This window comes from Nicotiana tomentosiformis, chromosome 12 (genome assembly GCF_000390325.3).
Source record: "Nicotiana tomentosiformis chromosome 12, ASM39032v3, whole genome shotgun sequence".
Lineage (NCBI taxonomy): Eukaryota > Viridiplantae > Streptophyta > Magnoliopsida > Solanales > Solanaceae > Nicotiana > Nicotiana tomentosiformis.
In genome coordinates this window covers 82,057,768-82,085,611 of record NC_090823.1, presented here as the reverse complement: position 1 = coordinate 82,085,611, position 27,844 = coordinate 82,057,768, and the positions used below count along the sequence as shown (strand labels likewise).

The 27,844-nt window shown below is 38.7% G+C and overlaps 2 protein-coding genes across 4 annotated transcripts; one reads left to right on the top strand and one right to left on the bottom strand.

The window, feature by feature from the left end:
* The first annotated feature begins 11,005 nt into the window (after nucleotides 1-11,005).
* LOC104103131 (small ribosomal subunit protein uS7-like) lies at nucleotides 11,006-15,233 on the top strand. 3 transcript variants are annotated; one of them, XM_018773138.3, is made up of 6 exons: nucleotides 11,006-11,158; nucleotides 11,253-11,381; nucleotides 12,414-12,685; nucleotides 13,087-13,290; nucleotides 14,728-14,800; nucleotides 14,859-15,233. In XM_018773138.3, the coding sequence occupies exons 2-5, from the start codon at nucleotides 11,280-11,282 to the stop codon at nucleotides 14,750-14,752; spliced, it is 603 nt and encodes a 200-aa protein (XP_018628654.1). In that variant the 5' UTR covers nucleotides 11,006-11,158; nucleotides 11,253-11,279; the 3' UTR covers nucleotides 14,753-14,800; nucleotides 14,859-15,233. The 3 variants fall into 3 exon arrangements, with proteins under 3 accessions (XP_018628654.1, XP_009609309.1, XP_070048308.1); XM_009611014.4 differs by lacking the exons at nucleotides 14,728-14,800; nucleotides 14,859-15,233 and adding an exon at nucleotides 13,466-13,732; XM_070192207.1 differs by lacking the exons at nucleotides 14,728-14,800; nucleotides 14,859-15,233 and adding an exon at nucleotides 13,466-13,732 and having other exon boundaries at nucleotides 11,118-11,158; nucleotides 11,245-11,381.
* An 8,408-nt stretch (nucleotides 15,234-23,641) lies between these two features.
* Nucleotides 23,642-26,724, bottom strand: LOC138902945 (uncharacterized). Its single transcript, XM_070190848.1, has 7 exons — nucleotides 26,595-26,724; nucleotides 26,220-26,351; nucleotides 26,040-26,177; nucleotides 25,498-25,730; nucleotides 25,021-25,386; nucleotides 24,197-24,300; nucleotides 23,642-23,810 (listed from the first exon to the last, which is right to left on the bottom strand). Exons 1-7 carry the CDS (start codon nucleotides 26,722-26,724, stop codon nucleotides 23,642-23,644), a joined length of 1,272 nt encoding a protein of 423 aa, XP_070046949.1.
* Between the last annotated feature and the right edge of the window lie 1,120 nt (nucleotides 26,725-27,844).

The following is a 27,844-nucleotide window of genomic DNA, read 5'->3' as shown; positions in this document are numbered from 1 at the left end:
GCAACACCCATACTACTCAGAGCCACAAACCATGCAATCCATGAACCAATAAACAACAATCCAAATGTACTCAATCATAAAAATGACTCAATCAAGAGAACCGTCTCGCAAGCTCAACGGGTACCACCACAACGCAATACTAAGAACCCATCACACATCGTAGGACCAAAACACACGAATCTAATACAAGGGATCATACCTAAACATAACTCCGCTGCAATGCGCGACTCCATCCAAATGCTGATCTATATCATATGCCTCGAGCCACTCTACTCAAAATCAATAGCCACGCAAAATTCGACATCAAGTACCCATAGTGCATTACCATAACCACGGAGAAGCAGATGACACAATGCCACACAAAACCCGAAAGAACATAACCAATACGCCCTCAATCATGCAATACCCAACTACTCAACTCGCTCAAATTCCACTATAAGACCACAATAGAACCGCACCATGTGTGCCTAAAACCAACGAATCACAACTCCTCATAGCATAGAAGAGTAACTCATAGAAAATTTCAAAACACGAATAAGCTCAGCAGCAACCGAATGACACATCCCTCAACAATAGCATTATGGAGCCAACCAATCCAACTCGGTGTAGAATACGCATCCTACTTGGGACTACCAATGGACCCCCAAATCAACTTCGGGCACCCACAAATAGATAAATGAACCTCTGAAAAACTATAATTGACTGAATCATAACACATACTATCATCTGGCTATCTTCGGCCACGACTTCGCAGTCCACAACCATGAAACAATCTGCTCTTGAGAACTCCCGGTCTCCAAATCCATAGAACACACGAATCCCCATATCTAATCCCAACTCCACCACCAGAATGTCTAATACATCTCTCATACATTATATCCCATGAGGAATACTTCTGAAATTCTTATGTGCCACATAGCAAAATTTGAATATCAGCAGTCGATCAACCAGAAGAGTGCCGCAGTACCAGTGAAGTATCCATACATCAAAACACACTGCCCCTTCTGAAATGTATACTCTCATCAAGCCATAACAAACAGTGATATCATTTACCTAGTCATCTGAATCTGTCCATGCTGCCTATGAATTTTATGACCTTCCCTTCCAAAACAAAATTGTGATGCAGCTCACGTAAATCTCAATCCCATACAACACACTGCATATACCATGCCATCATAAGAAAAGTACGAGAACTTCATAGTCCACTCCGAGTCACAATCAACTACATACTCAATTAGCCAAGGACCTTCCATTTGATTTCATCCAGGAGAAATTCACTATACACCACATACTCCTCACGCCAACAGGAAAAATACCCCTCAAACCTTGGTATAAACCATTGAGAAATCTTCGAACCCATTTGCACATAACCAAGCTATCAGAACCGAATCTCTCTAACTCAACCTAGCCACGCAGGTCGCAAAAATCCAAGAGCATTGCCACGAAACACCTGTAGAGACTAGCCACATCATAAGTACCCAAAAAACTGATTATATCCATTACTATGTTGATCCAATCTACTATCACGCTGTCCTATTTCTCTAAGTCCCTTCCAAATTGCCTTCAAATTGATACTTCTCCTTACTGGAACACCACGATCCTTAACCAAAATTCACCACACAAGAGACCCTAGTATAAAACCAAAACGCCATAAGGCCCATAAGCCGCTGACTTCTCTCTTAAGCACCCCAAAGCACCACAACTGCGACACCCACTCTAAAGAGACCTTATGTGAACCTAAAACTATTTCCTTCACCTTCTTGATACTGAAATGCATAATCCACAATGATATAAAAATGTCAAAAGACTCGACACCATCCAATGCAAATATCAGATCCTAGCTATATACCAATCCGAAATTCCCAATTGCTACATATAATTCCTGGATCCATTAGAACCATTCTCAAGAGTCATCCACTCTGCTCAAATCTCAATTGTACCGCCCCAAATGGGCCAAACGACTGGTGCCCCATTGGCACAATGACACCCAAAGGAGTAACCCCACCTTAACGCGACCAAGCAAATTCCTACTCCATGCACATTATATCTTTCACGAATAACCACTCAATCATTCCATGATTCATATATACCCATAGAGTGTAAACAACTTGTATCCAGAAATCCCCTTACTCGAGTCATCCTCAATCTCAACCCCTGCAGTCATAGCTGATTCACCAGTATACCTCAACCGAAACCAATACAACACATAATCATGCAATCAACTTGTCGATAGAAGACTCCCCCACTTGGCTCAAAGCCATAGATCAAAACACACAACTCACAATGCCCATACTCTATTACAGCCATAATACTGCAGTGAGATTCAACCAAATCCTTCCTGAGCTCATGTAACGCAAACCATCTAATACTTTACATTATCTGCAAATCTCGCATTCACCCTTGTAATAGTCAAGCCAACTTCCACAAGCGATCCAAACTCAAATTGCAACATATATCATTTACTAGTAAAAGAGAACTCTCTACAAAATATCATAAGGACCACACAACCTTAGGACACCTCGCAAGAGATAACCCACCTGCTCTGCCTCAAACTAACATCTCTCTATACCCTTCCACAGTCACGACTACTCCGCAATCACTTAACCTTCTTGATTCTGAACTCGTCAATCAAGACATGGGAATCTACTTCACTCCACAACTAAACACATGAGAGATCCCTCAACACACCTATAACTCGAGACCATACGCCATATCAAGATAGAAATCAAACACCCAATAGTCCTTGATACCTCTCAAGTAAACTCTTCTCGTCACATTCGAACAATCTGAACACATCTTGCTGTCACATCATACTTACCACGTAGTCATCCAATCACAAATTCCACTAATAGGGACACCAACGGACATATAAGTCCCAAAGCACGTGCTCACTCAATCGAAATCTTCATGCTCATGCTACCGTCAATACCCGACCTCAAGTCCTCCAGACTGGCCCATCGTTAGCATGCCAAAATCACATCTCGTACCTTAACCATGGAATCACAAGCCGTCATTGTACAATTGATACCGAGCGCTCATGTGCGTATACGAATGCGTGGAAGGAATTCAAAGGGTTACGCTTCAAGCTGAATAAATATCGCACGATAAGGAAAGAAAGATGGGAAGTATATCCTAAATGTCCTGTAGCCTCTCAAAGATAGGTATGGACGTTATCATACCAATCCACAAGACTCTATTAGACACTTCCTCATGACTTATAGAACCTATGAACCTAGAGCTCTGATACCAATTTGTCACGACCCCAAATCCACTAGTCGTGATGGCACCTAACCCAACCCGCTAGGTAAGCCAACCAGTAACTATCCAATTCCAATGGTATTAACAGGACAAATAAACGATAGTAATTTACTGAATTTATACATTTCCCAAGAACTGGTAGTACAAATCATGAGCTTCTAATAATAAAGTTTACAAAGCTGAAATGAAATAAATACATAGTCTATTTGAAAAGTACATAAACAGGGTTTTATAGATCTAAGGCTACCACGAACAAGAGGCAGCTACAACCGGGACATAGGTACATCTTCAATCCAGCTCCCATCGAACACAGCAATATCAACAGCCAACATATGCACACAAGGTGCAGAAGTATAGTATGAGTACAACCGACCCTATGTACTCAGTAAGTAACAAACCTAACCTTAGGTTGAAAGTAGTGACGAGAAATACAAGGTCGGGTCCAATACCAATATTCCACAATAGTTCATAACAGCATAATACAGGTAATAAAAGAGGTATCTCAGTGAAACTCAAATCTTTTACCGAATATGCCAAAATACGAGTAAGTTTGAAAACTGTGATTCTTCCCAAAAATCCTTTCAATAATAAGTAAGATGTTTCATTTTCAGATAGCATGAGGAAAGTACGTCTCTACGCCTATATGTCAAGATACAGGTAAAATCATAAATGTCCCAAAATTGGGTAGCAAAAGGAAATGCATCTCTATGCATGTATCTCAAGTACGCATATCAAATACAATGCATCTCGATGATGAGCTCGTATACTCACACTCTCATAGTACTCAATCTCATTGTCCCGCATCCTCTCTCACTATGCTCAATGCTTAGCACACTCAATCACTCAGCGTTGTACAATATCCATTGCGGCGTGCAGCCCGATCCACATATTTATAGTCAATTGCGCTCACTGGGGGTGTGCAGACTCCGGAGGGGCTCCTTTCAGCCCAAGCACTATAATCCGCACGGACAACTCACGTGCTGCACGGATAATTCACGTGCCATAATATCAATATCTGAATCTGTACAGACAACTCACGTGCTATAATATCAATATCTGGATCCGCACGGGCAACTCACGTGCTACACGAATAACTCACATGCTACAGTATCAATATCCTCACAAATAGGCTCCCCCGACCTCACTCAGTCATCAATCTCTCCAATCTCACTCACGGGCTCACAATGTCATGAAACTAGCCCGACAACAATGATATGATGTATTAATAAACAACAACTAAGACTGAGATATGATATGAATGCATAAATATGACTGAGTACGATATATCAATGAAATCAGTGAGATGACAGCAAGAAACGACCACTATGGGTCCTAACAATATCAACATAAAGCCTAAACATGATATTTAGTGTGATTGACAGCTCAGTTACATTATCACATGGTGATAACACATATATCAACAAAATAGGGCCATTATACAGTGCCATGGAAACAACAGAGTCATAATTCACAGGGTGTATGCCCACACGCCCGTCACCTAGCAGGTGTATCACCTCAATACCAATCACATAACACGTATTACGGAATTTCATACCCTCAGCACTAAGTTTAGAAGAGTTACTTACCTCGAACGAGCCAATATCAATGCCGAGCAACCCAAGCGATGCTCCAAAGATGCCATCACGCGCGTAGCAACCTCCGGACGGCTCAAAACTAGCCAAAAGCAACTCAAATACATCAAATAAAGCCCAAGGAAATAATTTCAAATGATATAGATTGAATCCTTAATCAAAACCCAAAACCGGCCCAAAATCACGCACGGGCCCGCGCCTCGGAACCCAACAAATCTCACAAAATCTGACAACCCATTCAATTACGAGTCCAACCATACTAGATTCACTCAAATCCGACTCCAATTCGATGTTCAAAACTCAAAAATTCATATTATGAAACTTTAGGCCAAAAACCCCAATTTCCTCTTTAAATTCACAATCCAAGGCAGATTCATGAAATATAAGCAAAATTGAGTAGAGAACACTTACCCCAATTCATATGGTGACATTTGCTTCAAAAATCACCTCAATCCGAGCTTGGAAATATTAAAATGAAGCCAAAATCGCGAACCCTTGTATTTATCATTCTACCCAGCACTTTCGTACCTGCGACACATTAGTCGCTTCTGCGGCGTCGCTTTTGAGACCAAAATCATGCTTTTGTGGAGAAGCACTGGAGCCTGCCTTCGCACCTGCGGTAAAATACCCGCATCTGCGCACTCGCAGGTGCGTGCCCAAATGTTGCTTCTACGCTGCCAACCGCTTATGCCCTCAACTCACCGCATTTGCGCCTTCGCAGATGCGAAGCAATCTCCGCTTCTGCCGAACCCTGCTCCCAGTAATGTTTTCGCTCATGTGACCCCTTCGTTGCTTTTGCGACCATCGCACATGTGCAAACCAGCCGCAAGTGCGGTCACACCAGAACCAGCAATAGCAACATTGAAGAAAATGATTCGAAATCAATTTAAAACACGCCTGAGTCCCTCGGGACTCCGTCCAAACATACCAACAAGTTCCATAACACAATACGGACCTACTCGAGGCCTCAAAACACACATAAAAATATCAAAATGATGAATCACACCTCAAATCTAAATCTATGAACTTTGAACTTCAAACTTCCACAACCGATGTCGAAACCTATCAAATCACGTCCGATTAACGTCAAACTTTGCACATAAGTCCCAAATGACATAATGAAGCTATTCCAATTCCCGGAATCACAATACGAATCCGATATCAAAAAGTTCACTCCCGGTAAATCTTTTCAAAAATCCAACTTTCGCCATTTCAAGCCAAATTCCACTACGGACCTCCAAATCACAATCCAGACGTGCTCCTAAGTCCAAAATCACCCAACGGACCTAACGTAACCACCAACATTCCAATCCGATGTCAAATGCTAAAAAGTCAAATTTGGTCAACTCTTTCTAATTTAAAGCTCCCTAGTTGAGAATCATTTTTCCAAATCGGTCCCGAATAACCTGAAAACCAATGATTCACACAAGTTAAAATACATCATCCGGAGCTACTCATGCCCGTAAACTACCGAGCAAAGTGTAATTACTCAAAACGATCGGTCAAGTCGTTACACAATTCAAGTCATTGTTGATGTTGTCATCAACATGTGCGCACCAATGATCGGTGCTTAATTGATCCAAATGTTCTTTAATCTTTATTTTGTTTCAATTGGGTAACAATGGACCAATCTTAGCATCAAATGTTGTTTCAGTATTTGCAGATATTGGTTTGCCCATCTATATTTGCAAATACTGAACATTGAGTATCCAAAATGCTGGTGGATCATTTGAAATGCTAGTTTGACTAGTATATCTCAAATAAAATAATGATTTTTTCTCACAAATCTTCAATTTTTTAAATATTATTTTCTAAGTGGAGTTCATGCCTACTATATATGTTTCATTGATAGCTTTGTCTTCTCCATTTGATCATCTAGTGGGCCAAGGGAAGATGCAACTCGTATTGGTTCGGCTGGTGTTGTGAGGCATGGGGCTGTTGATATTTCTCCACTTCGCCGTGTTAACCGGGTAATTTATTTGCTGACAATTGGTGCACGTAAGAGTGCTTTCAGGAACATCAAGACCATAGTTGAGTGCCTTGCAGATGAACTCATCAATGCTACCAAGGGTTCTTCAAATAGGTAAAATGATTGAGATTTTGTGTGTTCTCTGATCTTAGATAATTATAGATATATTCCAAACGTACTGCTTCGTTGTAAAATTGTATATACTTGATTGGTGAACCTTTTTTTGTCAAATCGATTTTTTTGTTTAACCAGCTATCTATGCTATTCTATTGTTGCCCTGGTTCATCATGTTCATATTGTATTTTCGAGTTCTTAAATTGGTGTTTGGTTTTCATACTAGTACTATTCGACATGTACTAACGTCTCTTTTACCGGGGGCACTGCATCTTTAATGGATGCGGGTGATTCCACAGCGGAGGATATTGACCCGTGATAGCGGTGCTCATTCTTCCCAGCTGACTTGGTGAGCCACATCTCATTCCGGGTTGTGCATATTTTGTTTCATATGTGTTATCTTGTTTTGAGGTATAGCCAGAGCCTTGTTGCCAGCACTATCATTGTACTCTTTGGTATTTTAGAGGCTCCGTAGACTAAGTGTGGGGTGTGTATGGGTGTTGGGAATGTTAAACTAGTTGTGTTGTGAGTAAATCACTTGTTCCACTTTGAACCATGAAGGTGTGAGTATGTGTGTTTTGAGACTTATTAATGGAGTAACTAATGGTAATGAACTGGTATTGTAGACATGATCACCTTATTGTCTAATTAATAAAAATATGTATTATCCTTATTCATGGATGAGTTTGGGTAGAAGAAAATCTAATAGGCTTGCTCGTCGGGTTCACTTGGTTGAGCGCCGGTCGCGCTCTCTGAGTTTGGGGCGTGACAGAATCATACCCCAATTCAAGTCTAATGAACTTTGAAATTTCAAATTTCTACAAACGACGTCAGAACTTATCAAATCAAGTACGACTGACCTCAAATTTTGCACACAAGTCATAAATGACATAACATAACTATTCCAATTTTCAGAATCAGATTCCGACCCCGATATCAAAAGGTCAACCCACTGGTCAAACTTCCCAAAAATTCGACTTTCGCTATTTCAAGCGTAATTCCACAACAGACCTCCAAATAATTTTTCGGACACGCTCCTATGTCCAAAATCCCATACGGAGCTATTGGATTCATCAGAATTCAATTCCGCGGTCGTTTACACATAAGTCAATATCCGATCAACTTTTCTAACTTAAGTTTTCAATTATGAGACTAAGTGTCTCATTTCACTCCGAACTCCTTCCGGACCCGAACCAACTAACTCGGTAAGTCATAAAATAATTGTAAAGCTTAACTTGAGCGGTAAATGGGGAAACGATGTTATAATACTCAAAATGACCGCCCAGGTCGTTACAATAAAGCTGAAAGGTACAAATTGAAAACACATACTACAATTGAACTAGAATAAAAGACAAACGCTTGGAACTGGTTCTTCTATCTGGTTCATGTAACTTTAGATTCGTACACTTGAATCACACAAGAATTGCTTGCAAAATGCCTTGTTATTTTGCTCTCAACTCACGCTTAACTTCAGCGTTTGTCCGTACCTATAGAATGAGAACATCCTGCAATATATAGAGTTAATAGAATAGGAAATAACTAGAGGTCGAATGATACTCTTCCTTGGTGGAAGAGTTCTAGTTATCTTCAATTTCTAACTCTTTCCTTATCTTGGATAGAGTTCTCTTCAAGTAAGGAGTCCTGGTCCTTATCAAATATGCAACCTTTTCGTTCAGGATTATCATAAATAACCACTTATACTTATCTCTTTCATGTACATGCCTTTTGCTTGATTCTGCCCGTCACCTGTGTACACTGTCCATGGACCTGGTTCATGCATGTGTTCCTTTGTCAATCATCAAAACCAAAACCGCTCAGCCAACATTCAAACAAGCTGCCTTAAATTATTGTTGAACCAAAGCCTTCAAATTTTTAGAGTTTAGCCGATGTAGCAGTTCAATAACTATAAGTACTCAATCCAAATCAAAGGCGGATTTAGGCAGATTAAGCAATAGTTATTGGATGCATATTCTGCATATTTTTTTTTTGTTAATCAAAATTTTTATATGCTGCACATATTGCATTTATGGTACATTCTCTATATTAGTTTATTTGTTAATATGTAATTTTGTGTAAGAAACTTGCAGTTGGGGTTGAAAAGTATAGCAAAACATTTGGTAGTATTTTTTCATTTTGTTATCTACTTATTTATATTTTGTTATTGGTTTGTTTTACTAGATTGTATAGATATCAACTTTTGAAAAACTGTTCTTCCATATTTAATGATAAAACAACACCTGAAAGTTCTGTGACTGTCGAGGGTAATCCAGTAGCTACATGTAGAAAAAGGGTTAAAATATGAAATTACTTTCATATTCTATGAGGATTGTAGGATTAGATGTAATTGTAGTTTTGCATTATTTTCAGTAATAAAAGAATCTATTAAAGCCATAATTAAATTGGTAGAACTTAGGGTGGAAATGAAACATACAATAGCAAGAACAAATGCAACTAAATTAAGTATATTTACCATTAAAGAGTAGCAAGCTTTTACACTTGTCAAATAAGATATATTTATTCCTCAAAATTTTGCAACTTGCTTGTCAAAATTTTCAAGATGAACAACAATAACATGAATGTGATTGATATGTTCATTTTACTTGTTAGTTTGTAAGATCATAATATAACTTAATTATACTTTTGGATTCATCCAACCTATTCACGTGTGATCATTTAAAATTGATTATTTGTCTAGTTGAATTATCCAAATCCGATTCCGAAGTAAAAATTGCATAGGGTGCCCTATTTGGTCGCCCATTTTTAACTTATACCCGTTTTGTTTTTTCGTTTGCATCCGTGCCCATTTTTTTTTTTTGTTAAAAGCATTTTTAAAATGCGATTTTTCCATTCTTTAATAAAAGACTATTGACAAAACTGTATACTGCAGGGCAAAATTTCAGCATGTTTTGGTATGAAATTTTAGCAAATGAACTAAATAACTTCTGCATGCATTAGAAAAACTAATTAGAAAATTACATACTGCAAGACAAAAATTTAAGCATGTTTAGTTTGAACTTTTAGCAAATAAACTAAAAATATTCAGCTTGTTTAGACTGAAGTTTCGGATAAAACTCATGACAAAACTGTAGACTGCATGACAAAATTTCAGCATATTTTGGTACAAAATTTTAGCAAATGAACTAAATAACTTCAGCATGCATTAGAAAAAACTCATTAGAAAATTACATACTGCAAGACAAAAACTTAAGCATGTTTAGTCTGAAATTTTAGCAAATGAACTAAAAAACTTAAGCATGTTTAGTCTGAAGTTTAAGCAAATGAATTAAAAAACTTAAGCATGTTTAGTCTGAAATTTTAGCAAATGAACTAAATAACTTCAACATGCGTTAGCAAAAACTCATTAGAAAATTACATACTGCAAGACTTTACGCATGTTTAGTCTGAAGTTTTAGCAAGTGAACTAAAAAACTTAAGCATGTTTAGTCTGAAGTTTTAGCAAATGAACTAAATAACTTAAGCATGTTTAGTATGAAGTTTTAGCAAATAAACTAAAAAACTTAAGCATGTTTAGTCTGAAATTTTAGCAAATGAACTAAATAACTTCAGCATGTTTAGACTAAAGTTTTGGATAAAACTCATGACAAAGCTGTAGACTGCAGGATAAATAACTTCAGCATGCATTAGCATGAAGTTTTAGCTTCAAGGTGAAACAACTTCATATAAGTGTGATTCTGAAGATGAATCTGGACAAGTTTCTGATTTTTCTGATAAAGCTGCTGAGAGGAGAGGAGGAGATACTTTTTCACGAATGAGGTTGCAGATTACGCGATTAATATGTGATGCAGGTTTTATATCTTTTGTTAGGGGTGTACTTGTCATATTATTACGGATTTTTTGTCAGCTGACTACCAAATCAATAATTTTTAAAAATATGGTACAAATTAAAATATAACACAAATATAGGGTACGACTGCAAATTCTCCGATTCCGAATGATTTAACTCCGAACATGATAGTCTCCTAAAGACGATAGTGAAAATAAAAGCAAAAGGTAATTGACTTGCAGTAATTGGATTTGGGCCCGACGACAAAGTCGGATCCAGGACATAGGAGCAGAATGCCCAATATTTACTGGGCCGAGCTATCGCATTATAGCTTTTGCCCCCTTCCTCGAAACCCTACTATAAAATTTCTAGGGCTCTAAAACACTCCCTTTTCTGATACATCAGCAGCAGACAGCAGCAAAGACTCTTTCTCCGCCGAAGGTGAACAACTCTCTCCTTATTCTCTCTCTTTATATACAAACACAAAAATCATGCGAAATGTGCGTTATTTTAACTATTAGATTTAGTGCCGCAGGTGAAGAATCGGAGCAGAGAAGAAAAAATGGACGCAGGTGTAGTGGCTGCCCCAGTAGATGCAAGCGCAGAGAATAAGGTTCACAGTGATGTTATGCTTTTCAATCGCTGGACCTACGACGATGTCCAGGTACCTTAAAAATGCTCATTTTCTTCACAGTCACATGTCTATAGCTGCTAATAACTCTTTCCTTTGTACTTTTTTTATTTTATTTGCACAGGGAAAATTACAGCTTATTGCGCCTGTATATTTTAATTTTGAAATTGGAAAACTAACATAGGTTCAAGCTGGAATATACTTCGTTTCGTGTTATTATTATATGTGGAAAATTGCCTGCTTATAGAGCTTGAGTATCTAAATTTTGATATTTGAAAAAAAAACTAATCTGGTTGATGTAGCTTGATAGGGCCAGGATGAGAAAATCAGCAGTAAGGTAGTAATTTGCCAGATGCAAATGCAGCAAGTTGAATCCCAAGCAAGTCGGGCTGGCAATATGAATCCTCACTATCTACATTCCTCCATTAAGCACTTAAAGTTTTCCACATTTTATACCAAGTATATAAATCTCTAACAGGACCAAGAGACTTCTAAGGATTATTGGACTTATAGTGAACTTACTAACTTGACTAAAACTTTACTTTAGCAAATTGGTATCATCTCTCTTTTTCTTCCGCTGCCATATTTTTCACTAGTTTGCATTGAATCCAGGAGATTGTAAGACTTTTGAGACTACTTACTTCTATGTGAATTTAGGTTTGCATGTCCCCCGTTTAGAATATTTGACTCCCATAGGCTGGTGCCAGATAGCCAAATAAGCTAATTCGGTGGGGAGTGGGATTAGGAGAGCAAATATTATTGGCTTTATTTTTAGTTGGTTATTCCCTGAAATAGAAGGAGAAGTAGGTGTTGCTACTCAGTAAAAGTGTAATTCTTACTCAATAACATCCCGGAAGTGGAGAACGTTGTGTTAGAATTGTAAATGAAAAAAATAATGCAGACACTGGAGAGAGAGAGTTAAGTTGACTAACTAATAGTTACTTCTGTTTCTGCCTTTTTTACTCAAGGGTACTATTTTTAATTTTTCTATTAGCAAGGCTGAAACTTTTCTTGAATACAATTTGAAAGCTTTCTCCTTAACCAAGATCTCACTTTTTGGTGAAGATCAATGACATCTCTGTTGAGGATTACATCACAGCAACTGCTTCCAAGCATCCAGTTTACATGCCGCACACAGCTGGCAGATACCAGGCTAAGCGTTTCAGGAAGGCCCAGTGCCCAATTGTTGAGAGGCTCACCAACTCTCTGATGATGCATGGACGGAACAACGGAAAGAAGCTAATGGCTGTCCGTATCATCAAGCATGCAATGGAGATCATTCATTTGTTGACTGACCAGAACCCAATTCAAGTCATTGTTGATGCCGTCATTAACAGGTGCACCCATGCAGATGATCGGCTTTCAATTCATTCATATATTCTTCAATCTTTTATTTTATTTATTTTAAATGGGGGTAACAATGGGCCCATTTTTGCATCAAATGCTTCAGTATTTGCAAATACTGAACTTGGAGTATCCAAAGTGCTGGTGGATCATTTGAAATACTAGTTTGAGGAGTATCTCAAATAAAATAATGATTTTACTCACAAATCTTCAACTTTCTTAAACATCTTTTCCAGGTGTAGTTCATGTCTAAACACAACTTCAGCTTTCAAATACTCTTTTCCAACTTCAACTTCAGATCCTTTTTTTTCAACTTCAACTAAATATTGTTCAAATACCCTACTATTATATCTGTCTCACTGATGGCTTTGTCTTCTCCATTTGATCATATTAGTGGGCCAAGGGAAGATGCAACTCGTATTGGTTCAGCTGGTGTTGTGAGGCGTCAGGCTGTTGATATTTCTCCACTTCGCCGTGTTAACCAGGCGATTTATTTGCTGACAACTGGTGCACGCGAGAGTGCTTTCAGGAACATCAAGACCATAGCTGAGTGCCTTGCAGATGAACTCATAAATGCTGCCAAGGGTTCTTCAAACAGGTAAAAGGTTTGAGATTTTGAATGTCCACTGATCTTAGAAAGTTATAGATATATTTCAGACTTATTGTTTCGTTATAAAATAGTATACTTGATTGGTGCACCTTTTTTTTTCAAATCACTTTCTTTGGTTGTTTTCCAACTTATACTACTGTGGATGGTGTGTTTGTTTCTGCAGCTATGCCATTAAAAAGAAAGATGAGATTGAGAGGGTTGCCAAGGCCAACCGTTGAAGAGGTCGATATTGGAGAACTATTTACAAGACAGTTTTGGGTTATGTTGTTTTCTCATTTCTTTTGTCATGTAGTATTTTAGCCTGTCATGGAAATGAAAGGATCCAATTATCAGCATCTGCTATTCCTTGTTGAGTTAATTTCTTGGATTATTTTACGTGTTTAAACTTGATAAGCTTGGAATTGGTATAGGTGTTAAAATTTGAAGTTCCTTTTCTTGGGTTCTTTTTTTAAATTTTTTTTATGTGCTTGGAATTGCTATAGATGTTAAAACATGACGTTCCTTTGGTATTTTTTTGTGCGACTGAGTGCTTGTGGTTCCTGAATGTGGTCGATGCTTTCAGATATTTAACATGATGTCAAGATAATTCCTTGGGAATTTCAAAATCATTGAGCTGAATGAAGCTCGCTTATACAGACATTTTATTAGTTAATCAATTGGTCACTTCTTGCTTCGAAACTTATGTTCATGTTACTCCTGTGCTGTGTTCGTGTTACTCCAGTTGTCATCTCATTCTGGTACTTGGTATGTTTATTGAGGTGAATTGAGGTGTTCTAAAACTAGGTGTTTTACGACATCCATTTGATATGCAGGTATCTATGTAGAATGTATGCTTGTAAATGCCATAACAGTTAAGTTTTGATCCTTGCTATATGCAAATAAGGATTTTGATTCCGCCAAAAGGCAAGTAAACCGTATTCACGATTAATGACACTAACCAAATTTGTTGTCTAATCATTTCAAATTCTGTTATTGGATATGGATCTATCTTTTGTAAAGGACTATTTTAAAAAGTAGAAATGTTTGGTCGAAAGAAGATATTGGATATGTAAAAGGAATGTTGGTACTGAAAGCAAAAATCTTGGAGAAAATCTGTTATTGGATTTACCAATGTTTTAGAAAAGAAAATAGTGCATAAATTGTAGAGGAATGGGTCATCTATCAAGATTAATTATAAGTAGTAATTTATTTGTAAGCAAAGAAAATAAAAGGAGTAATTGTTACCTAACACAAACAAACACAAGAAAGAAATAGCAAAAATGAGATAGAAAGAATCCCACATTAACAATAAAAACGAAGACATGTAAACGACTTTTTACATGCCATTAAGACCAAGTAAACAACCTCAATAAACTCCTACTTGCCTCTTTTTACATTGTTGTTTACATAAACTTCATTTCAATGTTAATCAACTTCCATTCACAGCAGCAGAAAGAAGCAACCGCAGTGAAGAAAATAACCAAATTCAAGGGGAGAAAAAGAAGCAACAATAGAGTTTGTTGGTGTAAAGTCTTCAGGGAAATGGACAGCTAAAGATTAAAGACACAACACAGAAGATAAGAATGTGGCTTGGAACTTTTGAAAGGATGCTACTCGTGCTTAGGATCAAGATGCTAATCTTCTTCGTGGATCAAATACTTGAACGAATTTTGTTACTCGTGTTTCTGCTGATTCACCGCTTGCTTTTAGAATCAGAAATCTTCTCTGCAGAACAGAACAAACAGGGGAATTCTATTGTAGCTTTAACATGTAGTAAGAGCAACCAAAGTACTAGTACTAGTGGTGTGACTTGTAACATCACCAGCAATAATCCAAGTCAAATTAGTATTGATGATTCAGTTTCTAGTGAGAAAATGCAAGAACGTTATCTTCTTGAAGATATTTTAGGAGCTGATTTCAGGGGTTATGAAACAGTACTAAATTCTTGTGATGAGGAAATCATACAAGAAAATCAACTATTTGACAACTTATATAAGCCTAGAACAACAACTATGTCGTAGTTTCAAACAAATTGGGGTCGGCTATATGAATCCTCACGGACCTTATTTTTTCATTTAAGTTCATATCAGACTGAAAACAATTTATATAAGCCTGATTTGATAAGTTGCTCAGATCAATTCGATATGAATTCGTGTTCTTCACAACATGAAATGTCATGGGGCTTTGATCAAGGCTTTGGGTTTGCTGAAGAATTATTAGATTTTCCCAAGAACTTGGTTTTGGGTGAGAGTAGCGCAGAGGGATTCACAGAATTTGAGAGAATGAAAGTAGAAAGGCAGATATCAGCATCACTTTATGTTGTGAATGGTGTTCAAGAATACACGGAGACTGTATATGATCCTGCTGAATCTCTTTGGGATCTTTCCCCTTTATGTTCTTTGTTATGCTAAAATTTACAAACATATTATGTTAACATAACTTCTTGTTTTCTGTCAGTTAAGTTGTATATTTCCTTTGTCTTCTTTACGTGAGAATTAGGAGAAAGAGATGAAAGGCATTTTTTTTACAGTACACTAACTATAAAATTTCTCTCTCTAAAAATCTCTCTCCCTTCTCTCTAGATGTCAAACAATTCTGCAGACCCCACTCGACCACCAGACCCACCTGACCAAACAAAGGAGATATCGACAACTCAGCTCCCCCCCTCCCCCCCCCCCCACAAAGCTACTAACGATCAGGTAACGGCTAGCCCACCACCGTTAATGTCATCGCCGGAACTACAACTATAGACCCACCACCAAACGAAAACAACCAACGTAAATCATCTGATAACAACACCCAAAAACACACCCAGCTTCTTAATCGTACTTCTTACCCAAAAATCTCGACTAATTTCGATCAACCCCAACCCAAAACCCTACACACAAACGACCTAAATTAAAGTGACCAACAGTACATTCAACCACAAAATAGCAAATAACTACCTGACCCTAACCTCCCTAAACAACAAAATGAGTTTGGTCAAGGGAGTAAGTACATCAACGACAAGTATTTGGTGTCTAAACCAACCTTTGCCGCCACTGTCCAAGCCAAGCTCCAATCTCTTAACAGTGACGCCATGGTTGAGATTCAACATGGCATGCACCTTGGCAAACCGACGATTTTCTTCAAGGCGGAGGATTATTTCGTTAACCTAGCAAAAGTGTGTAGATTCACTATCATTGGTAAGTTCTATAGAGGTAAACCATCTATGGAGGAAATTAGGAAGACTTTTATTAGGCAATTCCAACTCTCTGTTACTGTTAAGATAGCATACTTCGACCCTAAGCATGTTTACCTTGACTTCGCTAATGAAGTTGATTAAAATCACGTCTTTGCTAAGGAATATATTGACATTGGTGATGCCCCTATGAAAATTCTCAAGTGGACTCCGGATTTCAAATCTGAGGAGAAAACATCCATTGTCCCTGTTTGGATCCTAATTCACCAACTTCCCTAGCACCTGTTTAAATGGAAAATTGTATTTAGACTCGTTAGGAAAGTAGGTGTGGCTAGCAACCTACTCTAAGTCTAGAGGTATGTTGCATTAAAGTTGAAATTGACCTCCTAAAGCGTAGACTTGATCAAATATGGTTAGGTTATAAAAGACTAGATGTATCTGATGATGGAAAGTGGCTTGACATTGAATATGAAAAGGTTCCAAGCTGCTGTGTGTATTGTAAAATGCAAGGTCACTATGACAGCCAATGTAGAAAAAATATCAGAGATGAAAGGATTAAAGCACAGAAGGAAGCTCAACTCAATAAGGAGAAGGACCAAAAAAGAGATAAGCCAAAGGATGATGAATTTCAAATGGTTTCTAAGAAGAAGGCTGCCAAAGTGAGATTTCATAACAACACCTAAAAGAAAATGTTCAACAAGCCCAATGGGTACAACCATGATGAGCAGCGCTTGACTGAAATTCAATCCCAGAACCATCAAGCAGCAAATCAAGATCAGAGAGTTAAGATAAGGACTGACATTGTTATCAATGAACCAGTCGAGGTGCAGAAGACTCCCATGATGGAAGAAGTTCCAGGCAAAGGTAAAAACAAATTAGATGAAGAAACCACTCACAACAACAACCAGAAGATTGGACAAAACATCAACAAGAAGAAGAGGTTCAAAGTTTTAAAAAAAAGAAACAAGACATGAATAGCAATGAAGTCCAACTCCAAAACACAATCCTGGAAAAAGGTCAATCAAGAAGCAAAAGAGCAGATACAATCCACAAACCCTCAGAACAGAAGGCTAGCAACAAGGAAGACGACATTCCACTCCTCTACAATGATCAAAATAGTAGACATTCTTTCTAACGGAATACTACCAATGATAACGACACCAACAAACACACTGAAGATGAAGCCAACAACATAAATGACATCGAATCTAACAACAACAAGAATAATTACCTAATTGATCTAGGAGATGCTCATAACACTTATCTTAAACTTATCAGTGGTACCGGCTTAGAAGAGGATAAAGATAGTGAAGACATGTACATTTCCAACAATATTCACATGGCAGAATCATCTTTTGAGGATGATGGGGAAGAGGATAGCGCGGAAGATGGTGACTATGAGGATGAAATGAGCACTGAAGAATCTGATGAGTTCAAAAATGTTGATAGTGAAAGCTTTCAGAATGATGTCCAACCTATAAACCACACTATTGATGATCATGCTGCCCAACTAATTGAAACCTTCAACTCCAATTCTCTAGTGGAGGTAAATGTAAGTTCTGAGATAGATAAAATTATTGAAAGGACTCACTTGTCTCCTAGAGGTAGAGGAAAAGGTAGGAATACTGTAAGAAAGGGCAAACACAACCCAAGAGAAAGAGGTGGAAGACTCACCTATCAACAAGCTGTGGTTATACCACATGAACAAAATCTCTCCAAGTGATTTATGATATTTAAGTCTTTATATTGGAATATTAGAAACAACAACTCTAGTGGTGCTTTTGATAGACTCAAGCAAATTATCCAACTTCAAAATATTCTTTTTATTGCTATTAGTGAACCTTTTCACAAAGCGGACCAACTCGATAAGCTCAGGGCTATGGTAATGCTTATGCCAATATCAATAGTCAAATTTGAATTTTCTGGAATAATGATTTGAACTGTAGGGTGGTGGAGTAATCTTATCAATAGGTTACTTGTATCATTGACTGAATGGGAACAAACATCCTTGTTATTTCAGTTTATGCAAAGTGTGATGCTGGTTTGAGAGAACAACTATGGGGTAACCTAATGGATATCTCTCAGATTTATAAGCTGCCTTGGTATATTGCTAGTGACTTTAATTGTATTATTGACCAAGTGAAAAACATGGTGGTTACCTACACAGAATGTCTAAAAGCATGTATATGCTACATTTTATCATAGATTACGATCTTGTTGTCCCAAGCTTCTCAGGTTCACAATTTACCTGGTGCAATGGGTGGGCTCCTAATAAGAGAGTCTGAAAAAGGCTTGATAGAGTGCTGGTTAACCAAGACTGGATGAACAACTATGATTCTACTAGTGTCAATTACTTAATCAGAATAGGATCCGACCACTCTCCCCTCCTCACCATTGCTAAGAACACTTCCCAGACTACTACCAAATATTTTAGATTCTTAGACTTCTAGACTAATGAAGATGGTTTTAAAGAGGTGGTAAAGCAAGCATGGGATATAGAGGTTCATGGCTCCCATATGTGGAAATTTCATCTGAAACTAAAAAAATACTTGCAGGTGCTTATCCCAATGGTCCAAGACCTCTATTGGTAATATTTTTGATAATGTCAGGGACCTGGAGAAGAAGGTGGATGATCTGGAACACAAGATCATTACAAACAATATTGATTCCAATAGAGCTGAGCTTAAACGTATAAATGCTCTCTTTGTCAAGGCCTATAAAACTGAGGAGTCTATATGAAAGCAAAAATCTAGGATCAAATGGTTTGTGGAAGGGGAAGTTAACTCTAAATTCTTCTACTCCATTGTCAAGGGTAAGGGGAAGAGGTTATCTATCAAGAAAATCAAATTAAATAATGACAATTGGATTGTAGGAGATGAAGATATTGCCAATGAAGCTATATCCTTTTTTTTTAGAACCAATTTAATAAAGAATATACTGATTCCAATTTTTCTATCCTTAATTGTATTCCTAAAGTAATCATTGACATGGACAATGAAAATCTTACAGCTAATCCTTCTATGGAGGAATTGAAAGATGTTGTATTCTCCTTGAGTCTATCAAGTGTCCCCGAACCAAATGCTCTTTCTGGGAAATTTTATCATTCTTGTTGGGATATTATTAAGGATGATCTATTTCTAATGATTACTGATTTCTTTGCAGGTAACCAAATTCCAAAGGCCATTACCCATACCTGCTTGATCCTCATTCCTAAAGTGGATAATCCTCAAGCTTCAATGAATTAAGGCAAATTATTCAGAGCAACTTCTCCTGCAAAATCATCTCCAGTCTAGTGAACCAAAGACTAAGCCCCCTCATGAACAAGCCGATCTCTCCTTATCAAGCTGGTTTTATCAAGGGGAGATCCATCACTAAAAATATCAAGATAACTCAGGACATGGTCCATAATATTACAAAGCCTTCCACCCATAGGAATGTAGTTTTAAAAATGGACATGGCTAAAGTATATGACAGCGTCTCATGGGAATATCTATGCAGTATTATGAGGCATTTTGGTTTCAATGAAACTTGGATTGATATTATCTGGATACTTATGTCTAATGTTTGGTATTCTCTAAATATCAATGGGAGAAGACATGGGTTTTTTAATTCTACTAGAGGTTTAAGACAAGTGGATCCTTTATCTCCCTCTCTTTTTCTTATTGGGGCTGAACATCTCTCAAAATTAATGGAATCTTTAAACAATCATGATTTTATCCCCTTCTCGATAAATAATTGTAGTCCTATAATATCTCATCCATGCTATGCTGATGCTACAATTTTGTTTTCCTTAGCTGAACCTGATTCCTTGAAGATGATGATGGACAAGATGGAAACTTATTAGAAGATCTCAGGACAATTAGTAAATAAATCCAAATCTGGATTCTATGTCTGTCACGCCCCAAACCTGGAGAAGCGAGACCGGCACCCGGTGCCTCACTTATTCGAGCGTACCAACTTGAGACTGAGGGACTCTAAACATACAATGTCATACTTTGGCCATAGGGCCACATTGCAAGACAATTTTTCAAACAGTATATAAAACTGAACGAAAACTAGATCTGACTGAACATCAATATAAAGCTGGGCCGACAAGGCCGTCATAATTACTACAATTGACAAACCAAAACAATATACATACAAGACGTACAAGCCCAACATACTGCACTGAATGACATGATATGTTTACAAGCCTCTACTGATGGATGCACTGTGGTCGAAACAGGGCCCCAACCTACCCATATATACATATATACACAATATGTATTCAAAACCCTAGACCCGACAATTCCGAAGGACGTGGAGCTTACCGATCAAGCTGAACACGCACATCACCTACGGAGGTGGTATACTAGTCTGTCTAACCGAACCTGCATGCACAAAATGGACGTCAGTACGATTTAATGTACCGAGTTTATAAGGTAATAGATTAACTGAAAGCTGAAACTAAACTGATAATATAATAACTGAAAGTAACTGGGAGTCAAAGATGATCTGGAGATATACTTACTTGATGATATTGACTCAATTCTCTCAATATAGTAAGTAAAATAGTTGCCCGACCCTATAAGGCTCGAAACATGTAACTACTCGACCGTAGTAGGCTAGCTCATAGGCACTCGACCATACTAGGCTCGGACTCTCGGTATCTCGGCCATTCTAGGTTTGCTCATAGGCTCTCTACCATAGTAGGCTCAGTATATAACTTACCATCTGATCAGAGGTTGCCCAATAGGGTCCTGCCTACCGATTATAGCTCGATGGTGGTGAAAATACTGTAATACTGCATGTAAATAAACTCTCTACTCTCTTGACTGAAAGAAGACAATACTTAAGTGGATATAAAGTCTCGATAAGGGATAATACTATAACTTATGTGACTAGGATAATGTATATAAATTCAGGAGTACGGACTTCTCTTAATGTCTCGTTATCAAACACATGTAGTTACGAGATCATGTCAAAATGAAGGAAAAGTTTAGCCTTAATATAACTTATCACAATATTTTCAATAACCACGTTGAACTCATCACTTCGCACCTTAATCTATAACAACAACAATAATACTATCATTAAGTTGCGAAAGGTACAACTATCGCACAACGAACGACAAGCTTATTTTATATTAAAATGGGCAACATCTCCCCTATAATGTTTACTTCCTCCCAACTCGAGATAACACCAACAACACAAGAATACAACAATAACAACATATATATATTATTTTCCAACCTTATATACACCACAAAATGCTACAAAATAGCCCAATACACCATAATCTCTTTATACACAAAACAACCATCGTAGTAGTGTCAAACGGCCAGAAAATATTACGACGAACGACCAGCCCACCACCCTGCATTTTTGTGGTGTTTCTCCACACACTTTCCCATCCAAAACTACCTAAAACAGTAGAAAAACATGCAATTCAATAGCAACACGAAACAACCCACAAAATAGTCCACTAAAGGTTGAATAACTCGAACTCACGGCTTCGGATCACCGTCCAGTGATTTCTTACAATTATAGAACGACTTTTCATACATTTCCAACAGAAAAAATGGATGAAAGAGAGCAGTAAACTTATCTTATTTGTTGAATATCTCAAATCCTATCTTGAATTCTTCAAACCCTAGGTTTTCCTCCAACTAGAACTTGAAAAGAAGAGAAAATCAATTAGGGTTTGTGTTCAATTTTTGGGAGGATTTTTGCAAGAGCTTATCTCTGGTTATTTTGCTATATAATGAGTGTAATATTTGCAGGATATAATCCCTTAAAAGGTCTCTTTGGCCGACCCGAAATAGCCCTTTATTGGAAATATTTAATCCTCTAATTTAAGCAAGAAGGTGACACACCTACTTGTCACCTAGCAGACTGCATAGTCTCGCAAAATGCATATCTATCTCTATTACGATATCATATTGACAAACGGTTAAATGATTTTGAAAATAGACTTATAGATCTTCAATTTGATGGGTGTATCACCCCGTAACTCTAAGTATACTGGGAGAAAACTACAGTGACATTTGACCCAAAATTCAATAAAACTTATGAACATAACTTGTGATGACTTTCATCGCCTTTTGTTCCACAACTCGCTTGACTTCAAAACACAACATACGAATATCATACGACTAACATAACTCATAAAATAACCTCTTTATCATGTTAAGCACCCTAGTCTCATCCCAAAAGTACATGTTATAATATTCCCAACTTGTCGACTTTCAACAAAACATTATTTTCTTCAATTCCTTTAGCTTCTGAACTTTCCAACCCTCTTTGTACTTCTTATCCATGATCTTCAATATTTGTAAACTCCGAGGTAATATGATTAACTTACTTTATATACTTTCAAAGATGATCTCATTTTTGGTCCTGCATTAGTGTGCTTACGATGCACTTTTACGTACGAAAATTTGGGGTGCAACATCATTCCCCCCTTAGGAATATTCCTCCTCGAATGTTTACTCTTAGAGACTTGGGAAAACTTTGCCAGAGTCTCCTCCGTACACTAGACTAAAATCAACCTGCACGCATCTAGAAAATATACTATACATGCCACACATAGCCAATGTCTATAAATAACAACACTTGGCTCACACGACCGTCAATCATAAATACTGAAAGTAAAAAATAAGAGCTTACATGATGACCTACTGGCCCAAATAGAGTTGTGCTGAAGTATCCCATCTCGAGCCATGTCTTCTGTTTGAAATAGGTGGGGGTATTTAGACTTCATTTCTTCCTCCGCTTCCCACGCCATCTCTTCCACGTTCTTGCTTCTCCATAAAACTTCCACAGAGGCTACCTCCTTATTTCGTAGCTTGCGGATTTGTCGGTCTAGGATGAAAACTGGAACTTCCTCGTACATAAGTCCTCCGTGATATGCACATCATCAGTGGGCACCACTCGGGTAGGATCCCCAATGCACTCCCGTAGCATAGATACGTGAAAAACCGGATGGACAGACTCCAATTCCGAGGGAAAATCTAACTCATAAGCTACTCTGCCCACTCTTAAAATAATCCTATAAGGCCCAATATATCGTGGGCTAAGCTTGACTTTCTTGCCAAACCTCATCACGACCTTCATAGGTGACACCTTTAAGAATACCCAATCATCAACCTCGAACTCTAAGTCTCGTCGCCGCATGTCAGAATATGACTTCTAATGACTCTAAGCTGTCAACAATCGCTCCTGGATAAGCTTTACTTTCTCTACGGCCTGCTGAACCAACTCTGGCACTTGTAACCCAGATTCTCCAACACCAAACCACCCTATATGAGATCTGCACTTACGCCCATACAAAGCCTCATACGGATCCATCTGGATACTGTAGTGGTAGCTGTTATTTTATGAAAATTCGATAAGAGGTAGATGTTCATCCCAACTTCTTTTAAAATCCAACACACATGCTCGTAACATATCCTCGAGCGTCTGAATTGTGCGCTAGGCTTGTCCATCAGTCTGTGGATGAAAAGATATGCTGAGATTCACCTGAGTCCCTAGACCTCTCTGAAATGACCTCCAGAAATGAGCTATAAACTGGGACCCACAGTCAGATATAATAGATATCGGTATCCGTGTAGTCGCACTATCTCCTTAATATATATAACTTTGCATAATCTTCGGTCGTATATGTAGATCTGACCGGTAGGAAATGGGCTGATTTCATGAGCCTATCGACTATCACCCATATAGAATCGAACTTACGATGAGAACGAGGCAAACCTGTGACAAAGTCCATGTTTATCACCTCCTATATCCACGTCGGGATCTCTATAGTCCGCATTAGCCCTCCGGGCTTCTGGTGCGCTATCTTCACCTGCTGGCAACTAGGACACTGGGCGACAAACTCAACAATGTTCTTCTTCATATCGTTCCACCAGTACACATCCTTAATGTCATGATACATCTTCGTCGACCCAGGATGAATATAGTACCACGAACAATATGCCTTTGACATAATCCTGTCTCGTAGACCTGCTACATCTGGATGCACTGACGACCCCTATATATGAGAACCCCATCTTTCTTGAGCTCTAAAAACGGCTTCTTCTACTGCGTAACTCGCTCACTCAACTCGACCAACTCTGGATCCTCGTACTGCCTTTCTTTTGCTTCAGCTATGAGAGATGATTTTGTAGTGTTTTGGAGTACAAATCCACCATCGTCAGAATCTAATAACCAAACCCCCAAACAATCCAATTGATGGAGCTCTCTAGCTAGTTATCTTTTCTCAGCCTCTACATGTGCTAAGCTACCCATAGTTCGACGACTTAAGGCATATGCACAACATTAGCTTTCCCTGGATGGTAGAGAATGTTAACGTCATAATCTTTCAATAACTCTAGCCATCGCCTTTGTCGCAAATTCAACTCTTTTTGCTTGAATATATATTGCAAGCTTTTATGATCTGTAAATACATCCACATGAACACCATATAAATAGTGCCGCCATATCTTAAGTGTATGGAAAATCGCAGCTAACTCGAGGTCGTGGGTTGGATAATTCCTCTCGTGCTTTCTTAATTGCCTTTAAGCGTACACAATTACCTTTCCATGTTGCATCAAGACACATCCTAACCCAACACCTGAGGTATCACAATACACGACATAAACCTCTAGACCCTCTGGAAGTGTTAGAATTGGCGCTGAGGTCAACCTATTCTTAAGCTCTTGGAAACTCCACTCGCAAGCCTTTGTCCACTGAAACTTAGTTGCTTTCTGAGTCAGCTTTGTCAATGGTTCCAAAAGGGAAGAAAACCCCTCTACGAACCTCTGGTAGTAGCCTGCTAAGCCTAAAAAGCTACGAACCTCTGTCGGAGTGGTAGATCTAGGCCATGATTTCACGGCCTCTATCTTCTGAGTGTCTACCTTTATATCTTCATCGGATACAATATGCCCCAAGAATACTACAAGCTTCAACCAGAATTCACATTTAGAAAACATAACATACAACTTACGATCACAAAGGGTTTGGGGTACTGCTCACAGGTGGTCCACATGCTCCTCCTCTGAACATGAATAAACCAGAATATCATCAATAAATACTACCATGAACAGATCTAAAAATGGGATGAAACCTTTCTCGAGCAAATCTTTTAACTGCTCCTTCAACTCTTTCAATTCGACATGTGTCATTCTATACGGATGGATGGATAATAGTTGAGTTCCACGAAGCAAATCGATGCTAAAATCAATCTCTCGCTCTGGAGGACTACCTGGAAGCTCATCTGGAAACACATCTGCGTACTTTCTGACTACTGGAATAGACCGGAGTGTAGGTATCTCAACATATGCATCTCTAACTCGCACAATATGATAAAAGCACCCTTTTGCGATCATTTTCCTCGCCTTCAGATAAGAAATAAACCTACCTCTGGGTGTCGCTGTATTACCTACCCATTCAAGGACTGGCTCACCCGGAAAATGAAATATGGCTGCCTTTGCTCGACAATCAACTATGGCATAGCAAGCTGCCAACCAGTCCATGCCCATGATAGCATCAAAATCCATCATCTCTAGCTCAACTAGGTCGGCTGAGGTCTGAGGACTACAAACTGTCACCATACAGCCTTGGTAAACTCGTGTAGCAATAATTGGTTCTCCGACCGGTGTAGATACTGCAAAAGGATCACATAGTATTTCAGACACTATACCAAACTTCCCCGCAACAAATGGGGTAATATACGATAAAGTAGATCCTGAATCTATCAAGGCATAAGCATCATGAGAGTAAATGGTCAATATACTTGTCACAACATCTGGTGAAGACTCCTGCTCCTGTCGACCCGCTAAATCATAGATACCATTTTGATTACCACCTGAACTGGAACCTCTACCTCTGCCTCGTCCTCTACCAGCCGACGACTGAGACTCGCGCCCTGAAGGATGCACGAACATAGATGATCCTGTTGCTAAACTCGTTGGTTGTGCCATACCCCCAGAATCTCTATTTGGGAAATCTCGCATCATATGCCCCGGACGCCAACATGTATAACAAGAGTCAGAACCTTCTCGGCAATGGCCCAAGTGTCCTCTACCACAAATGTCACGCCGCAGAAGAAATGACCATGTCTTCCCTAAACCTCGTTGTCACTGCAAACCCAACACCCGTGAGCTCTCACCTGTTCCTGACTGAGTATAACGGTCATACCTGTAACCCTGTAACTGAGGCAGTGGAGGCCTAGGTGGCCGTCCGAAATACTGGGGCCTATAACTACCCTGAGACTGCTCTTGAGACTTGGCAAATATCATCCTCTTACACTGCCCTTGCTCACTCCTCTCTGTACCCTGTTGCCGACGCCTGCCCCTTTTTATATTCTGGGCGAACGCCTAAATTTGGGAGATATCCATACTATCCTGCAATGCAACGGTGGCACAGGCCTCAGTCAACTTTAGGGCTAACCCTGTTATAAACCTGTGGATCCTGTCCTGCATAGTGGCAACTATGGATGGAGCATATCTGGCCAATGAGTCAAAAACAAAGACTATACTCTCGAACGCTCATATTGCCTCTCATCTATAAACAAGACCCTACTAGACACGACTTGTAGACTCTCTAGGATATAACTGCCCTGATACTAAGTTTGTCACACCCTAAACCTGGGGAGGCGAGACCGATACCCGGTGCCTCACTTATCCGAGCGTACCAACTTGAGATTGAGGGACTTTGAACATATAATGTCATACTTTGACCATAGGGCCACACTACAAGATAATTTGTGAAACAATATATAAAACTTAACGGAAACTTGATCTGACTGAACATCAATATAAAGTTGGGCCGACAAAACCGTCATAATTACTACAGCTGACAAACCAAAACAATATACATACAAGGCGTACAAGCCCAACACACTGCACTGAATGAAACAATATGTCTACAAGCTTCTACTGATGGATGTACTATGGTCGGACTAGGGCCCCGACCTACCTATAATATATATACATATATACATAATATGTACTCAAAACCATAGACCCGACAACTCCGAAGGACGTGGAGCTTACCGATCAAGCTGAACACGGACATCACCTACGGAGGAGGTATACTAGTCTGTCTATCCGAACCTGCATGCATGAAATGCATGAAATGGATGTCAGTACGATTTAATGTACCGAGTATGTAAGGCAATAGAATAACTGGAAGCTGAAACTAAACTGATAATATAATAATTGAAAGTAACTAGGAGTCAAAGATGATCTGGAGATATACTTACCTCTGATATTGACTCAACTCTCTCAATATAATAAGTAAAATAGTTGTCCAACCCTATAAGGCTCGGAACGTGTAACTGCTTGGCCGTAATAGGCTTGCTCATAGGAGCTCGACTATACTAGGCTCGATATTTAGGCCATTCTAGACTCTCTCATA